The sequence below is a fragment of the Rhinolophus sinicus genome, chromosome 12 (assembly GCF_057876585.1).
Source record: "Rhinolophus sinicus isolate RSI-liver-muscle chromosome 12, RSI-T2T, whole genome shotgun sequence".
Taxonomy (NCBI): Eukaryota; Metazoa; Chordata; class Mammalia; order Chiroptera; family Rhinolophidae; genus Rhinolophus; species Rhinolophus sinicus.
In genome coordinates, this window is record NC_142512.1 from 16,688,667 (window position 1) to 16,711,194 (window position 22,528).

The following is a 22,528-nucleotide window of genomic DNA, read 5'->3' on the forward strand; positions in this document are numbered from 1 at the left end:
TGAGGCCCAGGGAAGAGAAGTAATCTGCCCACATACCCAGTAAACGGCAGGGCTGCAACTAAGCCCAGGTGTGTCTACCCCCTAATCCAGCGTTTCCTCTACTGCCCCACAATGCTGCTCTTAGCTTTTCTAGGACACCATTTCTTCAATGGCATAATGGGAGGCTGAACTCAATGACGGCTAAAGGACTTTCTGATATTCATTCATTAGGTCCAGACCACAACTTCAAAACAAATGGGACATTAGTGGCCAGTATTCCAAGGGCAAGTACATTTGGGAAATGGTAGGTAAACACAGAGACGTAGGTGTCCTTACCGGGGGACTTTTCAGAGCCTTTAATCTGAGAGTCCATGAGACTCTTACCCTGTGAGTCTCCCAGGGGGCAGGTGTAGGTTGTCATGTCCCCACGTGTACTAAACCACAGAACATCTTGTAAGAGGTCTAGAGCTTTGCAGAACACACTCTAAGAAACACCAGCTCCCGGTGGCATTTTCCTGTCTGCTGAGATCTTATTTCGAGGTATATCTTGTTTGGCCCAAAAAAAAAACTCTTACAGTACTTAAAAAATAAAGAACAAAAAGAAAAAGAGAGAGAGAGAGAGAGAGAGAGAGAGAGAAGAAAGGAAGGAAGGAAGAAAGGAAGAAAGGAAGAGAGAGAGAGAGAGAGAGAGAGAGAGAGAGAGAGAGAGAGAGAGGAGACCAGCTCCCCCAAGGCTGATACCTGGGAGCTCAGTCCACTCCCCTTTACCCATCCCCTCATACAGGAGTGTCTCCAGGACGTGGGCCGCAGTCTCTTCCCTCTCACTTGCTACACTCTCCCTTAGCAGCCTCTCATCCAGGTGTGGGCTTTCAGCAATCACTGCATGCCCGTAACACCCCGATCTCCATCTCTAGACGTGGCCTCACCTCCCAGCACTAGGTCCACATGCAATCTCCCGCACATTCCCCTGTAGATATCCCACAGCACCTTGAATTCAGCACATACAAAAATGACCTCATCATCTTTCCCCTAAACCTCTCCCACCCTGGTATCATTTATTTCTGGACAAAGAGCACCATCATCCACATTGTCACCAAGCAGGAAACCAGGGAGTCATTTGGGACTCCTTCTTCTCCCTCAACTCTCACCTTGTAGGTGCTGTCCAGTTTTTCTCGTTACTATCTCCCAATGTCCCCATTGCTCACTGACCTAGTTCACAACTCTCTTCTCTCACTTGGACCCTTTTAAAATTCAACACCACGGGCCCCAACTTTCCCTTCGTCTTTTCTCCACACTTTTTTACCATTATTTTCTAAATCACACATATGACACCATCACTACCTTGCACGAAACCTTTCCATGGCTCCTTACTGCCTATAGGATCAAAAATATCGACGTTCCTTAACGTGATTTCCAAGACCCTTCATAACCCTGCATGACTCATGTGAATCTTCACCCTCAGATCCTACTGCCCATCTCTCAAGATTACGTTCCACCACACTGAAAACGGAGCTCCCTGAACTCACTGACAGTTATTATACTTCCTGGAGCAGGAATTGAGGGCACTTGTGTACAGTCCCTGCTCTCCCCTCAACACAAAAGCTTTTGTCCTACTAATGCCATGATGATTCAGTACCACGGAGAGCGTCACATGGGCAACCCACCTCCCCAGGCCCTTTAGTCATGCCCTGCTTATGCTGTCTACCCAGTTCACCCCTCCCACTTATCCTTCAGAAACCCAGCACAGACACGACTTCCTCCAGGAAGCCCTCCCTGACCAGCCTAAACAATTGTCATTTCCTCCTTTGGGCTACTTGAGTAACTTATGTATCCCTTCATTCATCATACCAAAAACATTGTGCTAATTAGGTTTGTACATGAGTCTAACCCACACACACCCACCTCACAACAGACTGTGAGCCTCAAGGACCAATACCCTGTCTGATTCATCTCTGCAGTCCAGTACAGAGGAGGTGTTCAGAGAATGTTTGTTGATTGAATGAGTAAATGACATTTAGCAGGTGCTCAGGAAGTCTGTGTTGATTTGCATCACGTGTCTATTGCTGAGTGACTCAGAAACCAGCCCGATTCCTTTCCTGGCCCCTTTGGAAAAGGCATTTTCTCCTTGATTGACTCCACCCTCCATTAGCTTCCATGTGCCATTTGCCTCCACCCTTTGATTACCTTCTCCACACGTCCCCACCCACGAGAGGGGGGAAAGGCACCTCCTCTCTGCTCCTGCTGTTGCCAAGCTGGGGATTTGCTGCAGCCCCTCTATCCTACAGCCCCAGCCTGCCTCACAGGTTTTGTTCAGAATGCCTCATCTCTGCCTCTCTCCTGCTCAGAATAGATGGCTCTGAGTCCCCAGTAACACAGAAGTTCCTGTTCTGTCATTTGAATATTTTTAACACTTTCTAAATTACAGAAGCGTCAGCTTCCTTTGATCATGGAAACTCAGACCATCAGAAATGAAGACTCCCTTGAAGGACATGAGTCCAGCCTTTTCCCTTTCTCATGGAGAGACCCCATCTGAGAGGGGCAGTGGCCTGCCCGACATCATTGTAATGGACACCATCTTTGCTTTTGTCTTTTGTCTTTTCCTTTCATTGCTGTTTTGTTTTGATGCTCAGAGTCCACCCTACTTCCTAACAGCACCCTGGTTTCCTGGTCTTAACGGAGCTATAAACCAGACACAGGCATAGGATCCAACCAAACACTCTCGCCCAGTGCTTTCAATCTTGAGTAGGGTGGCAAAAAGAGAAGGAAAATTTGTCTGGAGCTTGAAAGCCCCCCAGTAAGATGGCCCAGGGAGCCGTGGCTCCTGAATCTCCAATCTTCCCTTGGATTATGTGAACTCCTAATGTGTTTCCAGCAAATTGTTTTCTTAAGATAGTCCGTCAGTTTCTGTTGCACACGACCCTACAAACCTAACTGATATAGCCACACAGAAGCAGCACATATACTCACATAGCTCCCTACGTTGGACAAAGCTTGGCTCCAGCAACCTCTGGCTGCCTCCTGCCCACCCTGTCTGTAGAGGCTGCATTAAACCAAACAACTTCACAGGCTTGCCCCGACATGGAGGAAAGACAGACACTTCAGGGAGTAAAACAGACAGACCGATGTCCGGTGTTGCAGGGGAACAAGCCAGGGTTGGGAAGATCATTTTAATGCATGTGTTCAACCCTTCAAGCCCGAGGTCAGGGTGGAAGAAGAGCTTGTATCAATACCCTATAAATACACCCTCACGTGCTCACACACCAACGCAGAAGTGAGCACGCACAGGGGCACACACACACACACACACACACACACACACACACACACACACCGCGTGCCAGAGTGACACCTGGAACCTGGAATGCAGCATGTGTTTGGGAAGAGCAATTAACACATTAAGTGAGCAGGGCGACCTGCTGAGCTGCATGTCCTCTTCTTGACATTCCCAACAAACAAGCCCAGAGTATCAGGGACCGGGGTTACCCTGCAAGTGCGCTGTAGGCCAGAAAGGTGGGTTCTGGTGGCCACTGTTCTGCTCTAGCCTAGTGGCTGGGCTGTCACAGACCTGCACCTGTGACCTCAGCCCGGTGAGGCCTGAGGAACTGGCGCCGGTGGGGCAAGGAGTGGGAGCTGAGGAAAGCTGGGGCCTGAGTTCGCTGCAGAGCAGGTGCTGGTCTCGCTCCCAGAGTCCACCAGCCCCGGTGCTCCGACTCTGCTTCAGAACATTCTGCACGGAAACATCCTACAAACTCCTGGCTAAGCAGTTTGTCTCGCTCAGGCCTATGAAGCACCACCCTGCCCTTCCCAGCAACTGAAATACCAGACTACGCTGGAGTCAAAAGAACTATCCCAGCTTACAGGATTCAAGCCCCAGCTCCTCAGCTGGCATCTGAGCCCCTCTGGTCCCAGCTAGTCTCTCCTGCCTCCTCTTACACACACACACACACACACACACACACACACACACTCTCTCTCCTCTCCAGCCAAACCATAATCCTCCATAATTCATCACTGATCTTCTGCTCCGCTCTCCTCTACCTTGGCCTGTCCTGTTCCTTCCACTGGGAATTCGCTTCCCCTATTCCTCCTTGTGCTATTTACCAGCTCCTTGGCCACTTCCCCAAAGGCTTCTGAGGGATGTAATCCCTTCCCCTGCCTATAAGTGTGCCTCACTTGGCCCACCAAGTGTTTCCCTGTCCTATCTTGGGTTGTGAGGCCCAAGGGCAAGGCTGCAGTCAGATTCCCTGCCTGACACCAAGATGGGCGCCCACTGATACCAATAAGACATGTTTCTAGAACTGGCACAAAGGAGGTTTCTGATCTTTCTCCCCAGCTGCTGGACTCTGGAGTGGGGAGGGGAAGGGTGGTTGATGATCTGACTCTTGCCAAGCCCTTGCCCGTTTTCTGGGAGCAGAGCCTCACAGGGGTCCCCCCTAGGACTGTAGAGAGGAAGGTTCAGACCCTGGAGCTGGGTTTCTGTGAGAATCACATGAGGCCTGAGCTGGAAAAGCCACACTCCACAACACCTCTTAAATATAGCTGGGGAGTCTGCAGCTCGGAGAGGATGGGAAGTGCCCCAGGTCACACCGCCAGTGAATGCCAAAGGGACCCTGGCATCCTGGCTCCCCCACAAACTGGCTGCATCCTTCTCAGGAGAAACCAAGTGTGATGCTGTGATTTATAATAAGAAATGTTTGTTTGGTCTTCCCATTTCTGGCACAGAGCTCCTAAAATCCTTGGAATTTCCTAAGTGATAAGAGCCCTGAGGGTGTCTTTTGTTTGTTAATCAGGTGATTTTTGGACCCCACCTAAAGATGGTGACTGGTTGCCAGGGGAACCAACCAAGTGACTAGAGGGTTAGAACTTTCAGTCCCACTGGTCCCCCAACCTCCGGGGAGGGTAGAGGGGCTGGAGGTTGAGCTCAATTGCTAATGGCCAATGGTTTCATCTGTCATGCCTCTGTAATGAAGCCTTTATAAAAACTCAAAAGGACAGGACTCTGGAGCTCCCAGGTTGTTGAACACGTGGACTTTGGGGAGAATGGCACCTGGAGAGGGCATGGGAGGTCCAAGCCCTTTCCCTATACATTGCCTTACGCAGCTCTTCCATCTGGCTGTCCCTGAGTTATAGCTTTTTATAATAAGCTGGTAATCTAGTGAGTAAGTGGGTTTCCAGAGTTCTGTGAGCCACTGTAGCACATTAATCAAACCCAAGGAGGGGGTCGTGGGAACCTCTGATTTACAGCCGGTTGTTCAGAAACACAGGTAACAACCTGGATTTGGGATTGACATCTGAAGTGGGGAGCAGGGTGGGGGCAGTCTTGTGGGACTGAACCCTTAACCTGTAGGATCTGACACTACCTCTGGGTAGAATGTGTCAGAATTGAGTTGAATTGTAGGACACCCCGCTGGTATCAGAGAATTGCTTGGTGGTGTGGGAACCCCCACCCACATTGTAATTGGGTGCAGAACTCTTACCAAGTATCCTCATGGATCCTTTTTCTTATAAAGGGGCAGCCTTCCCCCTCACACACCCCCCACCGCACTTCATGAGCTCCAATCATTAAATCGTGGGTTGAGGGGCTGGTCAACGTGGTGATGGCCACTCCTGAAAGAGAGCTGGGATGGGGGTGGCGGGAACAGGCATAGGCTCAGCTGGACAGGCCAGCTCCTGGAACTTGTCCAATCCACCAATAAAGTGCAGGGAGGACACCACAGGGAGCAGGGATGAAGCAAGTAAGGGTCAGGAGGTGAACGTGAGACTGGGTCACTGCTCTGCCCGCAGCTGCTGGGAGACAGGCACAGCTTGGCACAGTGAAGGGAGTGGTCAGCAAGTGAACAAGTGATTGCACGGCCGGGTGCCAGGGGAGGGGGAAAGAAACTCATGCTTGCAGGCGGAAAGAACATGCCACCCCACTGCTGCCCGCCTGGAAGCTGTTGATCTCCTGCAGGGCCCACTGCGCCCAGCTGCTCTGAACCCAGTGGCAAATGTGAATCCCACCGAGCCAGCCCTTCCCAGGGACTGTTCTGGAGTCAGAGCGTGGGCCGTGGGGGTAGAGGAGTGGGGTGCAGAGTAGGGCACAGCCAGGGGTACTCAGGCACAACCATGAGAGCACCCAGCATGGTTCGGGGGCAGCTGGGTATGTACAGGCTTGAGCATTCCTTTGTGTAGTTCCCTGGAACTTGAAGCCACACTCCCACACCAGCACCCTGGTAGAAATCTATCTCCAAGACTACGGATTCAACCCCCACATTTTGCTCAGAGGACGAATTCATGCAGAAGGTGTCCTGTGCCCTCCTGAGCCTGCACAGTGGGGAAGCTGAGTCACAGTGGGAGAGCCAGGGTAAGAACACCTAGAGACCCATCTGAACAGCTGCCTCAGTTTCCCCACATCAGGGACAGCCCTGAATCCTTGGCCAGGACTGCCCACGTCTTCCTCTCCTGCTCCCACTCCCGGCAGAGGCACGGTGAGGCTATAAATAACATAGTTGTCCAAAAGCCAGAAATCCATGGGCTTTGTACTGGCCGTGCTTTAATCGGGACCCGCCAGCAGCCAGGCTGAAGACCCCAGGCTGAGGAGCCTGGTGCTGGGTGCAGGCACAGGCCCAGGCCTCCCACAGAGGGTGCTGACAGCTCAATTCCCAGCCCAACCGCAGGCCCTGCCAGCTCTCTAGCTGGGAGTGAAGAAGTGGCAGGTGTAGCTCGGCCAGGGTCCCTGAGTAACAGCCAATGTGAGCAGAGGCCAACGGGAGGGGTGCAGGCAGGGTGGGTGAAACCTCCTTACTGCGGGGCAATGGCCTCAGGGGTTCTCCGTGGAGGCCCTAGTGCCGGAAAGCAGGCTTTGGCTCTCTCCATCCTTGCAGTCCACCTGCTTGCCGTCTGGGGTCCCTGTGGGAAGAAAGAATCTCAGCCAGCCCCCAAGGAAGCAAAAGGTGCTTTGGGAGCAGGCCTGGGCACAGTCTGTCAGAAAATCCTCTAGCTTCCATTTTCAAAATAAATTCCAAATCCGACCCTTTCTCCCTTCCTTCAATGCCACCGTGGTCCCAGCCTCACTGTTCTCTCTTCTGGTTGTAGAGCCTTCTCTGGCCTCTCTGCTTCAATGCCACGCTCCTACAGTCTGTGCTCAACACAGCACCCAGAGTGGTGCTTCTGCAGTGTAAAGCGGATACCTTGGGGCTCGTCTGCTGGAAACCACACAGCACTCCCGTCTCACTCAGAGTTAAGGCCACCCAGTCCCTACAAGGGCCCCCGAACTCCCCATGCTCTGGCCCCATTACTGCCACCCTCATCCCTTTCCCCTTGCTCCTGCTTCAGCCACACGAGCCTCCTTGCCAGTCCTCAAACACATCAGGCGCATTGTCACCTCAGGGCCTTTGCAATACCTGTTCCCTCTGCAGGGAGTACCTTCCCCCAATAGCTGCATGGCTCACTCCCTCACCTTCGCCAAATCTTTGCAACAATGTCACCTGTGCAGCGAGGACCTCCCTGACCATCCTTTCAAACACTGCAAATGGCCCCTACCTGTTCCTCTCTACCCACGTTCCTGCTTGATGTCTCTCCATAGTATTTCTCACCACAGACATACTCTATCTTTTGCTTTCTGTTTGTTCCTTGCCTGTCTCTGCCTTCTAGAGCATGAGCTCCATGAAGGCTTGGACTTGGCTTTCACTTCCCGGCATCTGCAGCATTGCCTGGCACATAGCAAGGGTGTAATAACTATTTTTGAATGAATGAATGAATGAATGAATGAATGAATGAATGAATGAATGAATGAATGAACTAGCCAGGGGATCAGGGGATGGCTGATGCTCCTGGCTCCTATGGGGTTCAGCCCTGAGCCGGGCATGGGTGTGAGAAATGGGGATACCTGTTCCAGGCTGTTGGGCCTGGGCCTGGTCTCTCTCCAGGTACAGTGCAACCATCAGGAAGCAGCCTGCCCCCAGGACGATGGCAAAGACACAGCACAGAAAGCTCTGCTGAAGGCTGAGGAAGCGCTGCAGGTAGGAGTCAGGCCGCCTGGCCCGCAGGGCGCTGGAGATCTGCAGAGGAGGGAGGTTTGGTCTGCCAGGTCCACTAGGCCGCCTCCAGGCCTCACCACACACAGTGCCTCCCCCAGACCCTCCCCACCCTACACATACGCAGGCATGCCTGCAGCCCAGCCCCCCACCCGGCCTTACAAGTCCAGTGAGGTAGGGGCTGCCGGCATCTCCCAGGATGTGGCCCACTGTGATCTGAAGCGCCTCTGCTGTCCCCCGGCATCTGGGCACCACCACTGACTGTAAAACACAGGAGCACCAGGGGAGCTCCCTAAGCAAGGGCAGAGCGTGGACGCCCCTCATACCCACCTCCTGCTCCCCACCTGCCAAGGACCTGCCTGGAGGTGTAACAGGCTGGCCAGGAGAATGAGATGAGAGGGAATCAATGACCCCAGTGCCTGAAGGCTCACCACCAGAACGCAGGGCCCCTCCAGGCTCAGGAAAGCTCCTCAGTCCCCAAGGATGGGAATGCCCAGGCCCCTGATGAGCGCCATCACTCTTGAGGGTCTGCTCTTGAACCAGACAGGAACCAGGCCTGGCTATGACGATAGTGCTAGGGCTGGGGCATCCCAGCTCAGGGACCCAGGAGGCAGTCGTGCAGGCTGGCGGGGTGAAGAGTGGGTACACAGCCAGGTACTTGTGTGGGATGGTTCAGACAGCTCAGCCCTTCTCTCAGGAAGTTCAGGCTCCACTGGGCAGAGACCAAAGGCAGCCTTGGGAAGCCCAGGCAGAAGAGGGTGGGGAGGTTAAGAATATGAATTCTGGAGTCAGATTGTCTGGGTTCCAATCCCAGATGCCCCACTCACTAGCTGTGCAACTAGGCCAGTTGCTTCACCTTTCTGTACCTCAGTCTCCTCATCCCCAAATGGGGATAAAAATAGTACCGACATGGAGGGTTATGTTCACCATCGTCCTTCAGCTGGTACCTGGAGGCTTCACATGGACACTGAACAGAAATAACGCCCTATGACTCCGGGAGGCAGAATGCTCCCAGGCATTGGATCATACTATGCCTTCTGCCTGGCAAACCTTCCCCTCCCCGGTCCAGCTGAGGCTTCCCCATTTGGCCTTCAGGACTGACCTTTCCATCACCTCCTCTGGGAAGCCTCCGGGGAGTCCAGGGCCCTGCCCAGAGCCCCCAGAGCCCCTGTGTGCACCCCTCACTGAACACACATCCTTCACAGTTGAGAGTTGCTTTTTTGTCCACCTCCTCTTACCCCTATATTGTCTGTGCAGCAAAGCTCCTGTCTAATTTCTCTTGGGGTCCCTGGGATACAGCAAGTCACCGGGCACAGAAGGGACTGACTGAAAGTTTGCCAACTAAATAAAACAGGTAGACCCGACTGGGAGACTGGTCCCGGGAGAAACCCTGCCAGAACCCAGGGCTGCAACAGGAAGCAGAGGAAAGGGCTCAAGCAGATGCCACACGTCACAGGTCCTGACAGACAGGGCAGTCCCAGGGGAGCTTCCTACCCCAGAGCCTTATCCCCAAGACCTGTGTGTCCATCATCTGAGCCCATCAGAGAATAATAACGATGATAATAATAATTACTAACATTTATTATATGTTACATGCTTCCTGTATGCATTTTACATATCACATGTATGTATGTGCATATGTATATTTTTATATATATCCATTCGACAAAACCATGAGGGAGATACAACTGTAATCCACATTTTATTGATGAGGAAACCCTCCACAGGGAGGGTAAGTAACTTGCCCAAGGTCACCCAACCAGGAAATGGCAGGGCTGCTGACCTTGGATCCCAGGCCTTCTTCCTCCAAGGAAGGCCACTCTGCTGCTATGAGCAAGGAGGAGTCTTTCCAGCAGTATTTATGTATTTGTTCTAGAACATTTGGAAAATGGGGAGAAGGATAAAAAGGACAAGTTCATGCCCAGCCCTGCAAACAGGTAACTGGCAGAGAGAGTGGGGGAGGGCATATCCGGGCAGGACACAGTTTGAGCAAGGGCGTCCCTTTGTGAGCAGGAGCGGCAGGCGTTCTGGTGAGAGGGGCCTTGTGGGTGGGCAGGCCAGAGTGGCAAGAGTCACTCTTGTGGGTGACCGGCTAGTCCCAGGGTCCCTGGTGCTGAGCCAGTCTTTCCAGGTGGCAAGAGAAACTGGGCCTCTCACCCATCACCACACCTGCCAACAGACTTAAGGAAATGACCACAGCTCTGCACCTTCCCCAAGCACTTCCTTCTCACCCTCGAATTATGTGATTCCTCACCAGTGGTTCTGGGGAAAAGGGCAGGGCCTCCTAGAAGACAGGTGCTCAGTGTTCAAAAATGTCCATTCAGGGGCCGGGGTTATTTGGGCCCTCAAAGCGAGGTCTAGCCAGGATGGTCCCCTCCTGCCCTCCCAGGAACCCCAACCAGCTGGGCCCACATAAAGCCGCTGCTGCCAGTGGCAGGAGAGGTAGATTGCCCCCAGTCTGTTCTGGGTCCCCATTGTCTCCATATAGCCAGGGGGCCATCAGCAGCTGGAGAGCCCAGCTGGTAATTTTAGAAGTGAGAGGCTTTTGGGTTCCCAAAAATCCAGGCTCGCTCTATTCTGAGACAAAAACACCTCTGTTTTTGACTCTCCCTTCTTAAAGATCTGTTCCCTTTATAGCCTAGAGCATAACCAGAGCCAACCAAGGGCCTACAGAAAGTCAGAGGGGCAGCCGCCAGGTGCAGACTCCCTGGCAGCCTGCCTCTTGCACTCCCCACTGAGCCCTCACACCCAGACACCCCTGGTAGTGTGCGCAGAGAGCTATCTGGGGGGCAGAAGGCAGGGCAGGGAAGCATGGAGACGCTGTCAGCAGCAGAACAGGAGGGTGATATCCTCCAGGGGATGGGGAAAACCTGCTAAGAAGGTGGGAGACAAGCCTGGTGGCTGGATTCCAGAACCCCGAGGGCAGACCTGGGAGAGGGAGTGAGCTCCCCACTGCTGGGGTGGAGTGAGCTGGTTCTGGGCCACCCCAAGTGGGGCCCAGACAGACAGGAGGGTTGAGAGGGAGCTAGAGACCCTATTGGTAGGTTTGAGGGGGCAGGGAGCTCAGCCTGGGGAGACGCCTGCTCGGGACACACAATGTTAGCATTCTAAGGAGCCTGGGGCTCACCCGGGCTAGGGGGAACTGGCCGGAAATGTATCTGAGGTGAGTCTTGGCTGTGAGGGGGCCAGATCCTTTTCATCAACAGAGCAGCCAGGAGACAGCGGCTCCCAAGGGTTCAGGCAGAGAGCTCCCTGTCGGAGGGTATGTGAACCAGGGGAAGGATTACGCTAGTCAGAATTTTGCAGAGGTTTCATGGAACGGGGACCTGGCTGCACTAGACCAGTGTGCTGGGAGGAACAGCTATATCAGGATCATGTGGGGAGCTCATCAGAATTGCAGACCCCTAGGCCCTAGCGTAGACCCACTGAGTCAGATTCTGAGGACAGAGAGCCTGGAAGCTGAATCTGCAACAAGCTCCCCAAACCTAAATCAATAAAGTTCGAGAACCACTGGACCAGAGAGTATCTGAGGTCTCTTCCCCAGAGAGAATCTGGCTTCTTCTACTTGTGGATAAGCAGATCAAAGAGAGCGGTGCCCCTGAGACAGGACGGACACAGAGGTCAGTGGAGCCCACACCCAGCCCTCAGGAATATGGATGGTGCAGGTAGCAGTGTCAGATAACTTGTCCTTATGTCCTGGGGAGCACACTCCAGGGCCTCCTTACTCCTTGGGTCCTGCCCAACGAGACCCCTGTGCCTCAGGCGCAAAAGCCTGCCAGTAGATGGGACCTTCCTGCACCTCCTGCCAACACCCATGCCCCCATACACTTCCTGCCCCCACCCTGCTCCAGGCTGCTTCTCCCCAGCCCCCACAACCCTCCCACCCCACCCCCTACTGGCCCTCTCTCCACCCTTCTCTCTCCCCTGCCTGTGGAGACTGCTCCTGCCTTATCTCTTGAAAACACAACATCATCTTCCCCAGATCTCCTGCCAACTCCAGCTCCTGTCATCTCTCATCTCCTCTCTCCTCAGCACAACTTCTTGCAGGTGTGGTCTATATTCCAGTTCTCCTTCTTCACCACCCACTCCTTCCTCACCCTGCTCTGAGCTGGCATCTGCCCTTCCATTCCAAAGGATCAGGTCCCCACAGCCTGCCCCTCACCTGCATTTAGCCCGAGGCTGCTCCTTCCTCCAGCATCCCCTCTCTGCCAGGAGACTGAGCTCCAAGGACTGCAAGGACTGGACCAGCTCCCACCACCAAAGAGTCCAAAGGCAATCTTTTTGTTAAGGGGCTTCAGGAAGGTGGGAAGGCAGGGGAAGGGGTCATGAAGCCTTTCTGGGTTGTTGGGCCTTGCTACACATTGGGAGCTGGAGGCCTCTGAGCCAGGGAAGGACCCCAGGGAGCTCCGGGGGGTCTGGGTCATGGCCAGCTGGCCCCCTGGGCAGCTCCAGCAAGCTCCCCAGCAGAGCCAGATGGGTCAAACTATGGCTGAGCAAGCGGCCCCATAGCCCCCCTCCCCCTGCCCCCTGCCCCCAAAACACACACAGCCCTACAAAGGGCCTTGCTTGGCCAGGTTAATCATTCCTGCAAACACAGAAGCTGGGGGGACACGGCACAGTCTTCACATATCTCTGGGGCTGTCATGTGGGAACAGCGCAGCGGGGGGCAGGTAGAGGAAGCTGCAGGGGGTAGGTTTCAGCTCCATCTGAACCACCTGAGAGAACAGCTATGTTGGGATTGGGGGTAGTTCCCTGCGCCTAAAGGTGAGCAATTCCACTAAAGAAAATGTTTGCCAGCGCTTTCCTGCTTTCCCATTTACTGAGGGTTTTCCTGAAGGCTCTCTCTCGCTCCTCCTGCCAGACCGGTAGGATTACCCCTTTTTATAGACAAGGAAACTGAGGCCCAAGGCCATTCAGCAGGTTTTTGGCTGAGATTGGGCAGGAGCCCAAGTCTCCTGTCTGGAGAGAAAAGAAGACTTGCCAGCCTTGCAGCTGATACACCCACTCAGGAGTCAAGGACAGGGCAGACCTGTCTACACCCACAGAGCCGGGGTGGGCAGAACATCTAGACAGGAAGCGAGCATCTCATCAACAGTAGTATTCAAGCAGGCCTTGTTGGCGGATTAAATGACTGCACTTCCCCACAGCCCTTCCACTCAGATCCTAGGATGCCAGGATATCTCTGGGAGATGGAAGAAGAGAAAGTGGAAACCTCTGAATTGCTGTCAGAATCCTGGCCAACATTCTCTGTGCCAGCCACTGGGCAAAAGCTTCACGCATATCATATTATTTCACCCTCACAATAAGCCAGAAGGCATTTTCATTCCCATTGGCCACCTGGGGAAAGTGAGGCTCATAAATACCAAGTGACTTGCCTAGGTCACACAGCTAAGAAGTGACAGAAGCTGGGCTGAAACGCAGGTCTGTTTCCTGAATCCGGGTTCAGGCCCCTGCTATGCCAGCCTCAGAACAGGTCTCAGTCAATTGCTGAGCTACTCTGGTTCCCTTGTTGCCAGTGCTGGAATGTGCCAGGCTTCCAGAAGGCAGGGGGAGGGCTGTTGGGGTGCCCCTAGGTCTGGGGCCCTATGTTATTCACAAAAGCACAGTCTGTCAGTGTTCAAAGTCCTTCCCTGCAAGTCTCCTAGAAGGAGGCAGGGAGGCTGGACTCTGGACCTAGAGAGTCATGTGGTCAAGACAGCATGAGGCCTCTTTATGGCCTGAGCCGGCCCCTTGCCTTGCGGCCCATGACATGGGAGCTAGGGTGGCCTGGTCTCATCTGGGCTCAGTGGCTACAACCCTAAAGTCCAGCATCCCTGTCTACATGCCCAGAGTGCAGGCCAAGGAGCTTGCTGGCTGAGCAGTGTAGTCAAGAGAGGGGTGGGGGAGGGAGGGAGCCCGGGAATCAAAAAGCCTGGGCCCCAGTCCTGGCTCAGTGCCTTTGCATGCTGTTTGACCTTTGCCCAGGCACCTACCCTCCCTGAGTCTCCATTTGCTCATCTGCAAAACGGGAGTGATGGTCACAGAAGATATTTAAGAGTATCAGGCAGGCCTCTGGTCCAAGTCAACTGTTCAATGACCTTGGTCCCCTATCCCATGGTCTCTGAAACGCCTCCCAACCTCCAGGCCACTCACAGCAGAGGTCCATCCCTGAGCTGGACAGACTCCAGCTCCTGCTGCTCAAGAGGCCCCAGTACCAGCCCCCCACTGACCCTCACACCTACCAGCAGGATGTCCGCAACCACTGCCCAGTTACAGGACAGAAACAGCTCCCCAAGCGCCAGGAATACCTGTGGACAAAGGGTGGCCAGGGTGAGGCTCCCCGCCCTCAGTCACCTGCCCCTCCCGACATTGTCTCTTCCCTCCTGTGGAGAGAGAGACTCGGGCTTTACAGACTTATTGGGGTGGGCGAGGTCTGGAACTGTTTCCAGGTCCGGTAGCTTCAAGGATGGATAGACATTTCCATCTGGGCAAGCGGGCAGCCATGAGGGGCGCAGGCCTAGGAACCGCACTCTCCCTGATGGATGGCCCCCAGGGTCTAGCTCCTGAGGTCACCTATGGGGCCACAGCAGGAGGCAGCCAGGACTTCCAAGCCACTTCTAAAGTGGGGAAACAGACTCGGGAAGAGAAAGGCCCAGGGACGGCTCAGAGCTTGCCCACCCCTCCGCCGTGTTCCTCTAAGGCTTGTGTACACTGCTAAGGTGCCTAATGTCAGAATCCCCCTGCCTGGCCCAGATATCTGCTGGTGACGGGAGGCCACTGTGGGCCTCTCTCCCAGCTCCCTGAACCTCCCTGCCTCATGCCAGAGGATTAGGACAATCCTCATTCCACTCACTCAAGAAGAGTTTAATGAAGCAACAAGGAGAAAAAAAGTCTTATTTCTCTGGGCTTCCAAGAGCTTACTGCTGGAGTGGAATTAGTCATTCCTGGAATCACGGGGCTGTGCCCTGGGCAGCCCAGGCTCTGGCTCCCAAAGGCCCGCAAGCACCGAGGGCAGAGGAGCCAAAGGACCACTGCCTGCACACACCTACTGCATGCCAGGAGTGTCTGATCTTGTCACCCATCTAACCTCTCAGTCCACTCGTAAGGTAGATATCATTACACCCATTTCACAGATGAGGAGACTCAGGCCCAAGGTCACACATCAAGCCACTTTCTGGCGAGTCCCTCACCCCTGTGACTGGCCCTGTGTAAGGTGAGAGACAGGAGGCTGTTGGGGGGAAGACTCCATAGAGGCCTCAGCAGCCATAATGCCCAGTGAGGCTGGCAGAAGGGAAGTCAGAGGAAAGCTCAGGATGGGGAGGGCATCCAGGTGGAGGGGGCACTGAGAAGAGCCCTGAAAGATGGGCAGGATCAGAATTGGCTGAGAAGAGCCCCATGGCCATGCCAGACAGAGGACCCACTAGAGCAGAGGCAGGGAGGCTGAAATGTACCCACCATGCTGGTCAGAGTAAGAACATGACGTAATGATGTAGAGAGAGAGCAGAACCCACCAATGAGAGAGAGCAGCTGTGTGTGTTCTCTCAGTCTCACTGGTCCCTCTGCACCCAAACTGGGGAACCCTTGAGGGCAAAGCGGGTCTCCTTCTGGGCCTAGGACATGGGGCTCGGTACCCACAGGGGTGGGAATCAGACTTGCTGGCAGGCAGGTCTCAGGTGGGGCCTAGGCCGGCCACAGATCTGCATTCCAGCCTGACAGGATTTGCCACCCCAGCCTCCTGAGGCCACATGAAAGCCTGGGCGGGTTCACACCCACTTTCCCCTCACATTCCAGCCACTTCCACTGGGCTGCCAGGCTTCTCCCCTCCTCACACCTCCAGCTTATTTCTATCCTTCCCTCCAAACAGTCGGGCACCAGCCACCAGGAGCCATGCACTCTGCTGGGGCTGCAGCCTCCTGTTCTGTCTCTCCTGCTCCCCCGCACCCACAGGACATACTGAAATACACCTTTTCCTTCCTCCAGCTGGGACAGGGTGGATCCCAACCCCAAAATAGAGCCTATCAGAGGGGCCTACAGCCACAATGGGGCTTTTCAGGCAGAACAAGCCGCCTGAGGATGCCAGGTTTCCTCAGACACACCTGGAAACCGGCCGCAAACCACCAAATCCTCATCTCCACGCGGCAGCGGCTTTGAGGGGCAAAGGGACAGGCTGGGGAGAGGCTGCCTCCCAATCCTGTAATTAGAGTCTCCTGAGGCGGCTGCTGAAGGAGGGGCTCTCCAACAAAGGGGTGTGACCTGCTGAGGTGGACAGCCCGGCCCCACCCTGCCATGCTGGGTGACTCAGGGGAGGTCACCACCCTCTGGGCCTTGATTTCCCCAACCGTACAATGCTGGGGGTGGCCCAGGTGCTCTGCCTGGCACCTTCCACGCCAACAGCCTGGGAAGCTCGCTTGGCACTACATGCATTCCTCACAGGCTATGCGCAAATTGGATCTTAGAGTTCAGTGGCTTCCATGACCAACTCAGACTTGGGTTCCTCAAGTAAATAACTCAACAAACTAACTAGAAGGGCCGTGGCTTGAAATAAAGCTACCGTGAAGAGTTTAGCTGACTGTTCAAAGCTACTCCTGCATGGATTGCCTCACCCCGAGTGCCAGGCACGTCCCGGGCACCCTCTCCCGAACGGCCACAGGCACCTCTTGCTGAGCAGGCCCCGAAACTCGTTCTCTCCTCCTGTCCTCCCATGTCACTGTCCTCACGCAGTGTGACTGAGCCAGCCAGGACACAAGCCCCAGACACCGACTAGCTGCCAGCAAGCTGCCAAAGCTGCTTTTCTGGGAAAGCCTGTTGTGTCCTGCCACTCAGGCCAGGCACAGGGAGGGGGAGGCGGTGGGCTCCTACAGGCCTTGCTCACCCTCACCGCCCTCCAGCCAGTGAGTCCTGTCCATTCTGCATCCTACATGTCCCTTTAACCTTCCCATCCCTCTTGTCTGCTGCTGGCCTGGTCCAGGCCTCCCCTTCTTTCCTCCTTACCAGTTTCCCAGACCTCACCATCCCCACCCCCCAGCCCTGAAGGGGACTTCCAAAAGGGAAATCTGACTCTGCCCTTGTCCCCTTAGCGCCTGTGCATGCTTCCCCCCACCCTGACTTAGTCCCCTGGGTGACAGGGCCTGGGAATGCTGCCTGGAGCCTGAGAAATGTAGAGCCCCTCAGCCTCTGCCCTTTCCCATTTCAGACGCGAGGGGATTTCCCCCTCAAGCTGGGGTAGCGATGATGAACATCCCTGACCTTAGTCACCCCTGGCCATGAAAGCAGGAACACACACACATACCCACTCACACTGTGAGGCAGGCACATACACATGCAGCCACACAAGCATGCACAGACACGTGCGTATGCAAGACTTCACACACGTGTACACAAGCTTCAACACACGTGCACACTCACACATATACACACAGACATGGACACTCATAACCTGGGATACACACACAAAACACACACCACAAGTACACACATATGCAGGTAACATGGATGACATTTGAAATATTAAAGTTTGTGTGGCAAAAGTACCAACCAAACAAGCAGTGGCTGCAAACACTGATACATGCTTGCTGGGGTGAACTGCTGAAAAAAGCTTAGCATATATACCTGCAAGCTTGCCGTCTCGTAACAGCAAGTTGTGCACACACAATCACACGCGCACACACAGGTATGCATGTACACAAACACGCTTGTGCCCTTGTACGTATACACATGGACATGCATACACTCATACCTGCACACACACACATATCCGCACCTCTCCTCAGGTACACCTGCATGCACAGGTAGGTACGGGAAGGGAACAGGAGGAAAGATGGAGCCTCTGCCCAGAGAAAACTCAGTCCCTACAGGGTGGAGGGGGCAGTGTCTTCACCTTGGTCCCTCTCAGTCTTCCAATTGGGTAATAACTGATCTCTGACCTGCAAAGAAAGCACTCTAGGCCTCACCAGGAAGGGAGAAGGTAAACATCCCCCATGGGCCCATGGAGGCCGGGGCAGAGCTAAGACCCAATCCTCTCCTTTCACAGATCAACTCCTCAGCCTATGAGGCTGAGCCAGTCAGGACACAGGCCCCAGGCAGACTAGCCGCCAGCAAGCTGCCAAGCTGGCTGGCACACTTTGCCCCTGGGCCTGCCAACCTGTAATTGCAGGGACTGGCTTCAGGGCACAAGGGCACCACCTGTTTCCCAGGGGCCAGCAGCAGCCTGGTAGACAGGCAGGTGGGAAGTGAGGCAGTGAGGGAGCAGAGCTCTGGGCTTCTCTAGAGAATTCAGCAGAGATTCTGGGCTATGTGGGTGGGCTCTGCTGCCCATCCAAGAAGAGACACCTGCTAGATCTTGGCAGGGAAGCGGGACCCTCAGAGGAAGGGCAGGTGGGCCTCTCTCAGTCCCTCTGAGGCAGCCCCTGGCAAGTCTGGTTACTCTAGCCCAAGATGCAAGAGGAAAAGGGTTTACTCAAGAAGCTCCCCAAGGGCTAAGTTGTACAAAAGCCCCCCAGAGCTGGGATATCTGCACCGCCCAGCTGTCTGGGTCCCCACGACCACCACCAGGGGCCAGAATCCCCAGAATCCTTAGCTGACTGACTACAGCTATGGTGGGCACACATCCTGGTTGATCCCTGTCAACCACCTCGCAAGCTGCCCCATGGGCACCAGGCTGGTCAGATACTGCGCCTCCATCTCTGGTCCTTACTCAGGAGTCTTCAAGGCTGAGAAGGGCAGTCTTCCCTCCTGGAAATAAAGGCCTTGGTCACAGCCAAGCTGACTCTGCTCTGTGTGGTGATGGCCACATCTCTTCTTGGGCAAGTAGGGAACGCAGAATAGTGATCTAGTTTGGGCTGGAAGGGGCTTTAACGTCTAGGGCAACTCCTCTGTAAAGTTGAGGGATTGAAATTGCAACATAGATTTCCCTTTCCCAAAAAGTAAAAAATAGTAAGGCAGGAAAAAAAATGTTTTTCAGCAGAGAAAAGAACAAAACCTAATAAGATAAACATTAAATATTGGCAGCCAAGGGAAAAAAAAACAACAGACAATTCTGGAGTAGAAAGTATAGCTCTTCTCAGCTCTCCTCCCTAAAACTAGTCTCCAAAACCCCCATACTAAAGGGAAATAAACTGAAGGGCCCTTAGTTCTCATTCTTGACTGAGAACCAGCGCGAAAAGCTGCTGGGGAAAAAAATGGGTAAAAGTGGAGAAAGCGTACAATGGCTCCAGTTACTGACTCCACTCAAGGCTGGAGCACAGCCTCCATCCCAGAAGGGGATAAGCACCCAGTAATTAAATAGAATGAATGCTGTGATGGAGCATTTACCTAAATCCCAGAAGAGAGAGCAGAGCCCAAGTGTTGGAACAAAGACTCCTCACTGCCACACCTGAGCCTTTCAATTCCCTCAGGTGACAGAAAACCTAATGCTCAACTCTCAAACTGCAGCCCCTTTGGAGGAAAGAAGGGTCACAGAGAAAGCTGACAGAGAATCAAGAACAAAGAGTCATCCACACTATATCAAAGCAAATTCAGTATCTGAGCAGAGTAGCCCATGCCCAACCTAAGGGGGAAGGAGAAAGAGAGGAAGAGGGGGAAGGGGAGGGAAGGGGAGGGGGAAGAAAAAGAAAGGAGGGAGAGAAAGAGAGGGAAAGGTAGGGAAGGGAAGGAAGGAAAGGAGGGAGGGAGGGAGGGAGGGAAGGGAGAAAGTGAAACAGGCAGAAAAAAAGAACCCAACCTAGAAGATGATAGGAGAAAGAGCAGAAGGAAATTCCTTACAATTGCCTCAAATTATATACTGAACAGTAATTTAATCAAGAAAGAGCTCAAAAACGAAACGAGCCCCCATAGGATGAGATATAAAGGGATATCACAGCCCTAAGGAAATAAATGTGTGTGTGGTCGTGGGGGGGTGGGGGGGGGTAAAACAACATTATTACAAAACTAATAAATTATAAATAGTTAGACACAGAATAGGCATAAATGAAAGTAGATTTATTGATATAGAGGAAAGGCCTGATATAATCTCACTGACTGATGATTTTTGAAAACACAAAGAGAAGAAAGCTATTAGAGAAAAGTACATGGTACGGAAGACAGATACAGATGATCAGGATTGGGACCACAGTGTAGCAAGTGAGGTGCCTAAGGCACCCGGTTTAAGGAAGGGCTCACTCTCAGGGTTGCACCAGGGCAGGCTCAGTACCTGAGGGGGTGCCCTCCGTGCCTTGCTTGCCTCACCCTAGTCCCAGCCCTGAAGATGATCCAACCCAACAAACAAACCAACATAAGAAAGGTTCAAAGAGATGAAATGGGGAAGGAGGATACTTAGTACTGATTCAGCAAATAAAAAGAACACTGCTAGGAAGAGACGTTGATATGATACAGGATATTTAGCATTGAGACAAAGCCTGGCTGGGAAGCATCTGGCTCCAACATGGCTCCAGAGATCGCCCCCTCTTGTATTCTCACCCTGGCCTTGATTGCAGCCTGCAAGAGACCATGAAGCAGAGGACCCAGCTAAGTTCTGCCTGGATTCTCTACCCACAGAAACTGAGAGATAATACATGTGTGCTGTCTTAAATGGCCACGTTTTGGGGTGATTTGTTACACAGCGAGAGATAACTAATACACTAGCTAAGATATTGAGTTTCAAGAATGAAGAATGAAATCTTCAGGTATCCAGATGGAAAAACTGAATCAACATTTAACAATTTGTTAAAAATCAAGCTAACTTTATTCTCCATAGCCATATTTGATGCCAAAAGACAACTGAGCAAATGTTTGCAAAGTAATGAGGGAAAGAAACTGTGAGCCAAGAATGCTATATGAACAACCCAGTTAGCTGTTGTTCAAGTAGCGTTAAAGAAAGAAAGACAATCTCAAACACGAATGAACCAAAGGAACACAATCTCTTTAGCCTTTTGGGTGTTGTGGGTGGGGGTGGATGGATAAAAACTACTTAACCACAAAATCTACCCAGTTGGGAGTTGAAGCAAAATAAAAAAACTCAGGAATGGAGGATCTATGTAAATATACTGGTAATGAGCATTGAATCTATTTAAATCTGGGACGACTGGCAAATGACTATAAGGATTATGCCTAGAGAATAGACTGTGAGTGTTATAAATCTAGAAAAAGTAAAACTAATACTATAACTAACAAAAATCAGGAGGTTAGGAAGAGCAGAAGGGGGCAGTATGAGAAGGCTGGCGTTCTCTTTCATAATTGGGACTCATCAATGAGTTCAAAGTTATACAATTAACGTGAAGTTGAATAATTCATTTGATTTCACTTCAGTTGCTTCAGGTAAATTCATACAAATGAATTAAACACATTATATGATCCCATTTCTATGAAATATCCAAAATAGGCAAACCTCTAAAGACAGAAATTAAATTAGTACCTACATCTGGGGTAGAGGCAGATTGGGGAGAAATGGGGAGTGACTAATGATATGAAGTTTCTTTTTGGGGTGATGAAAATATTCTAAAACTGATGTGGTGATGATTGCATAACTCCAAATATACTAAAGACCATTGAATTCTACACTTTAATGGGTGAATTGTATGGTATATGAATTATTACATCTGAATAAATTTGTTTTTAAAATTACACTACCATGTGACCCCAACTTAATAAAAATATTTCTGAAACCATAAATTTGTGTATCTATACAGAGAGACACGTATAGAATGATGGTCACCTCATTAAATAACAAAAGTGGAAGCAAATAAGCCAAGATGTTAAGAGTAGTTAATTCTGGAGGATGATAATATGGCTAGTGGTCATTTTCTTCTTTGGACTTTTCTGCCTTTTCTTTTGTTTTTTAAATTTCTCCCAAATCAAAATGTAAAGGTCATTTGATACAGTGTGGTAGATGGAATTGTTGGTCCCACCCCTTGATGTCACACCGTCTTGACATGTGGCATGCCCTGGAGAGTCATCCTTGGTCCTCTTCTCTATCCATGCACACTGCCTTGGTGATCTCATTCAGTCTCGTGGCTTTAAATAACCAGCCTGTCTCCCGACCTCTCTCCTGAACTCCAGACTCATATATCCAACTGCCTTTTAAGATTTCCAGTTGAATGTTCTAAGAGGCATCTTAAATTTAACATGTCTAAAACAGAACGCCCAACCCCACTCCTTCTAAAAAAAAAAAAAACCCAAACCAAACCAAACAACAAAAACGAAAACAACAGAAAAAAACCTGCGCCTCTTTCCGCCTTCCCCCTCTTAGTAAATGCCAACTCCATGCTCCCAAGTGCCCAGGCCAAAACCCCTGGAATCATCTTCAACTCCTTCCTGTCTCGCACTCCACACCCAACCTGTCAGGGAATCCTGTTCATGCTCCGTCCAAAATATACCCCGAACCTGACCACTTTTCCACACTTCCTCCATAACTATGCTGGTCCCACAACCATCTTTTGCCTATTTTATTGGAAGGCCTCCTAATTTGTTTCCCTCTTTCTGTCTCTGTCCTCTTTCATTCTATTATCAACACGGCAGCCAAAGAAGCCCTGCTAAACCACATAGATGTTACAAAATGGCCCCCAAGTAATTATGCTTCTTGG

General features: G+C 52.3%; 1 protein-coding gene across 3 annotated transcripts in view; it reads right to left on the reverse strand.

The window, feature by feature from the left end:
* Window positions 1–6,485: 6,485 nt before the first annotated feature.
* SPNS3 (SPNS lysolipid transporter 3, sphingosine-1-phosphate (putative)) overlaps window positions 6,486–22,528 on the reverse strand; it is a 41,798-nt gene continuing 25,755 nt past the window's right edge. For 2 of the 3 annotated variants that reach the window (XM_074320412.2, XM_019743782.3), the window contains 4 exons: window positions 14,216–14,281; window positions 8,157–8,255; window positions 7,847–8,018; window positions 6,486–6,867 (listed from right to left, as the gene is read on the reverse strand). In XM_074320412.2, coding sequence (XP_074176513.2) covers window positions 6,779–6,867; window positions 7,847–8,018; window positions 8,157–8,255; window positions 14,216–14,281 — 426 coding nt within the window. In that variant the 3' untranslated portion in view covers window positions 6,486–6,778. The remainder of the gene's footprint in view (window positions 6,868–7,846; window positions 8,019–8,156; window positions 8,256–14,215; window positions 14,282–22,528) is intronic. The other variant, XM_088801995.1, reaches the window with a different exon arrangement.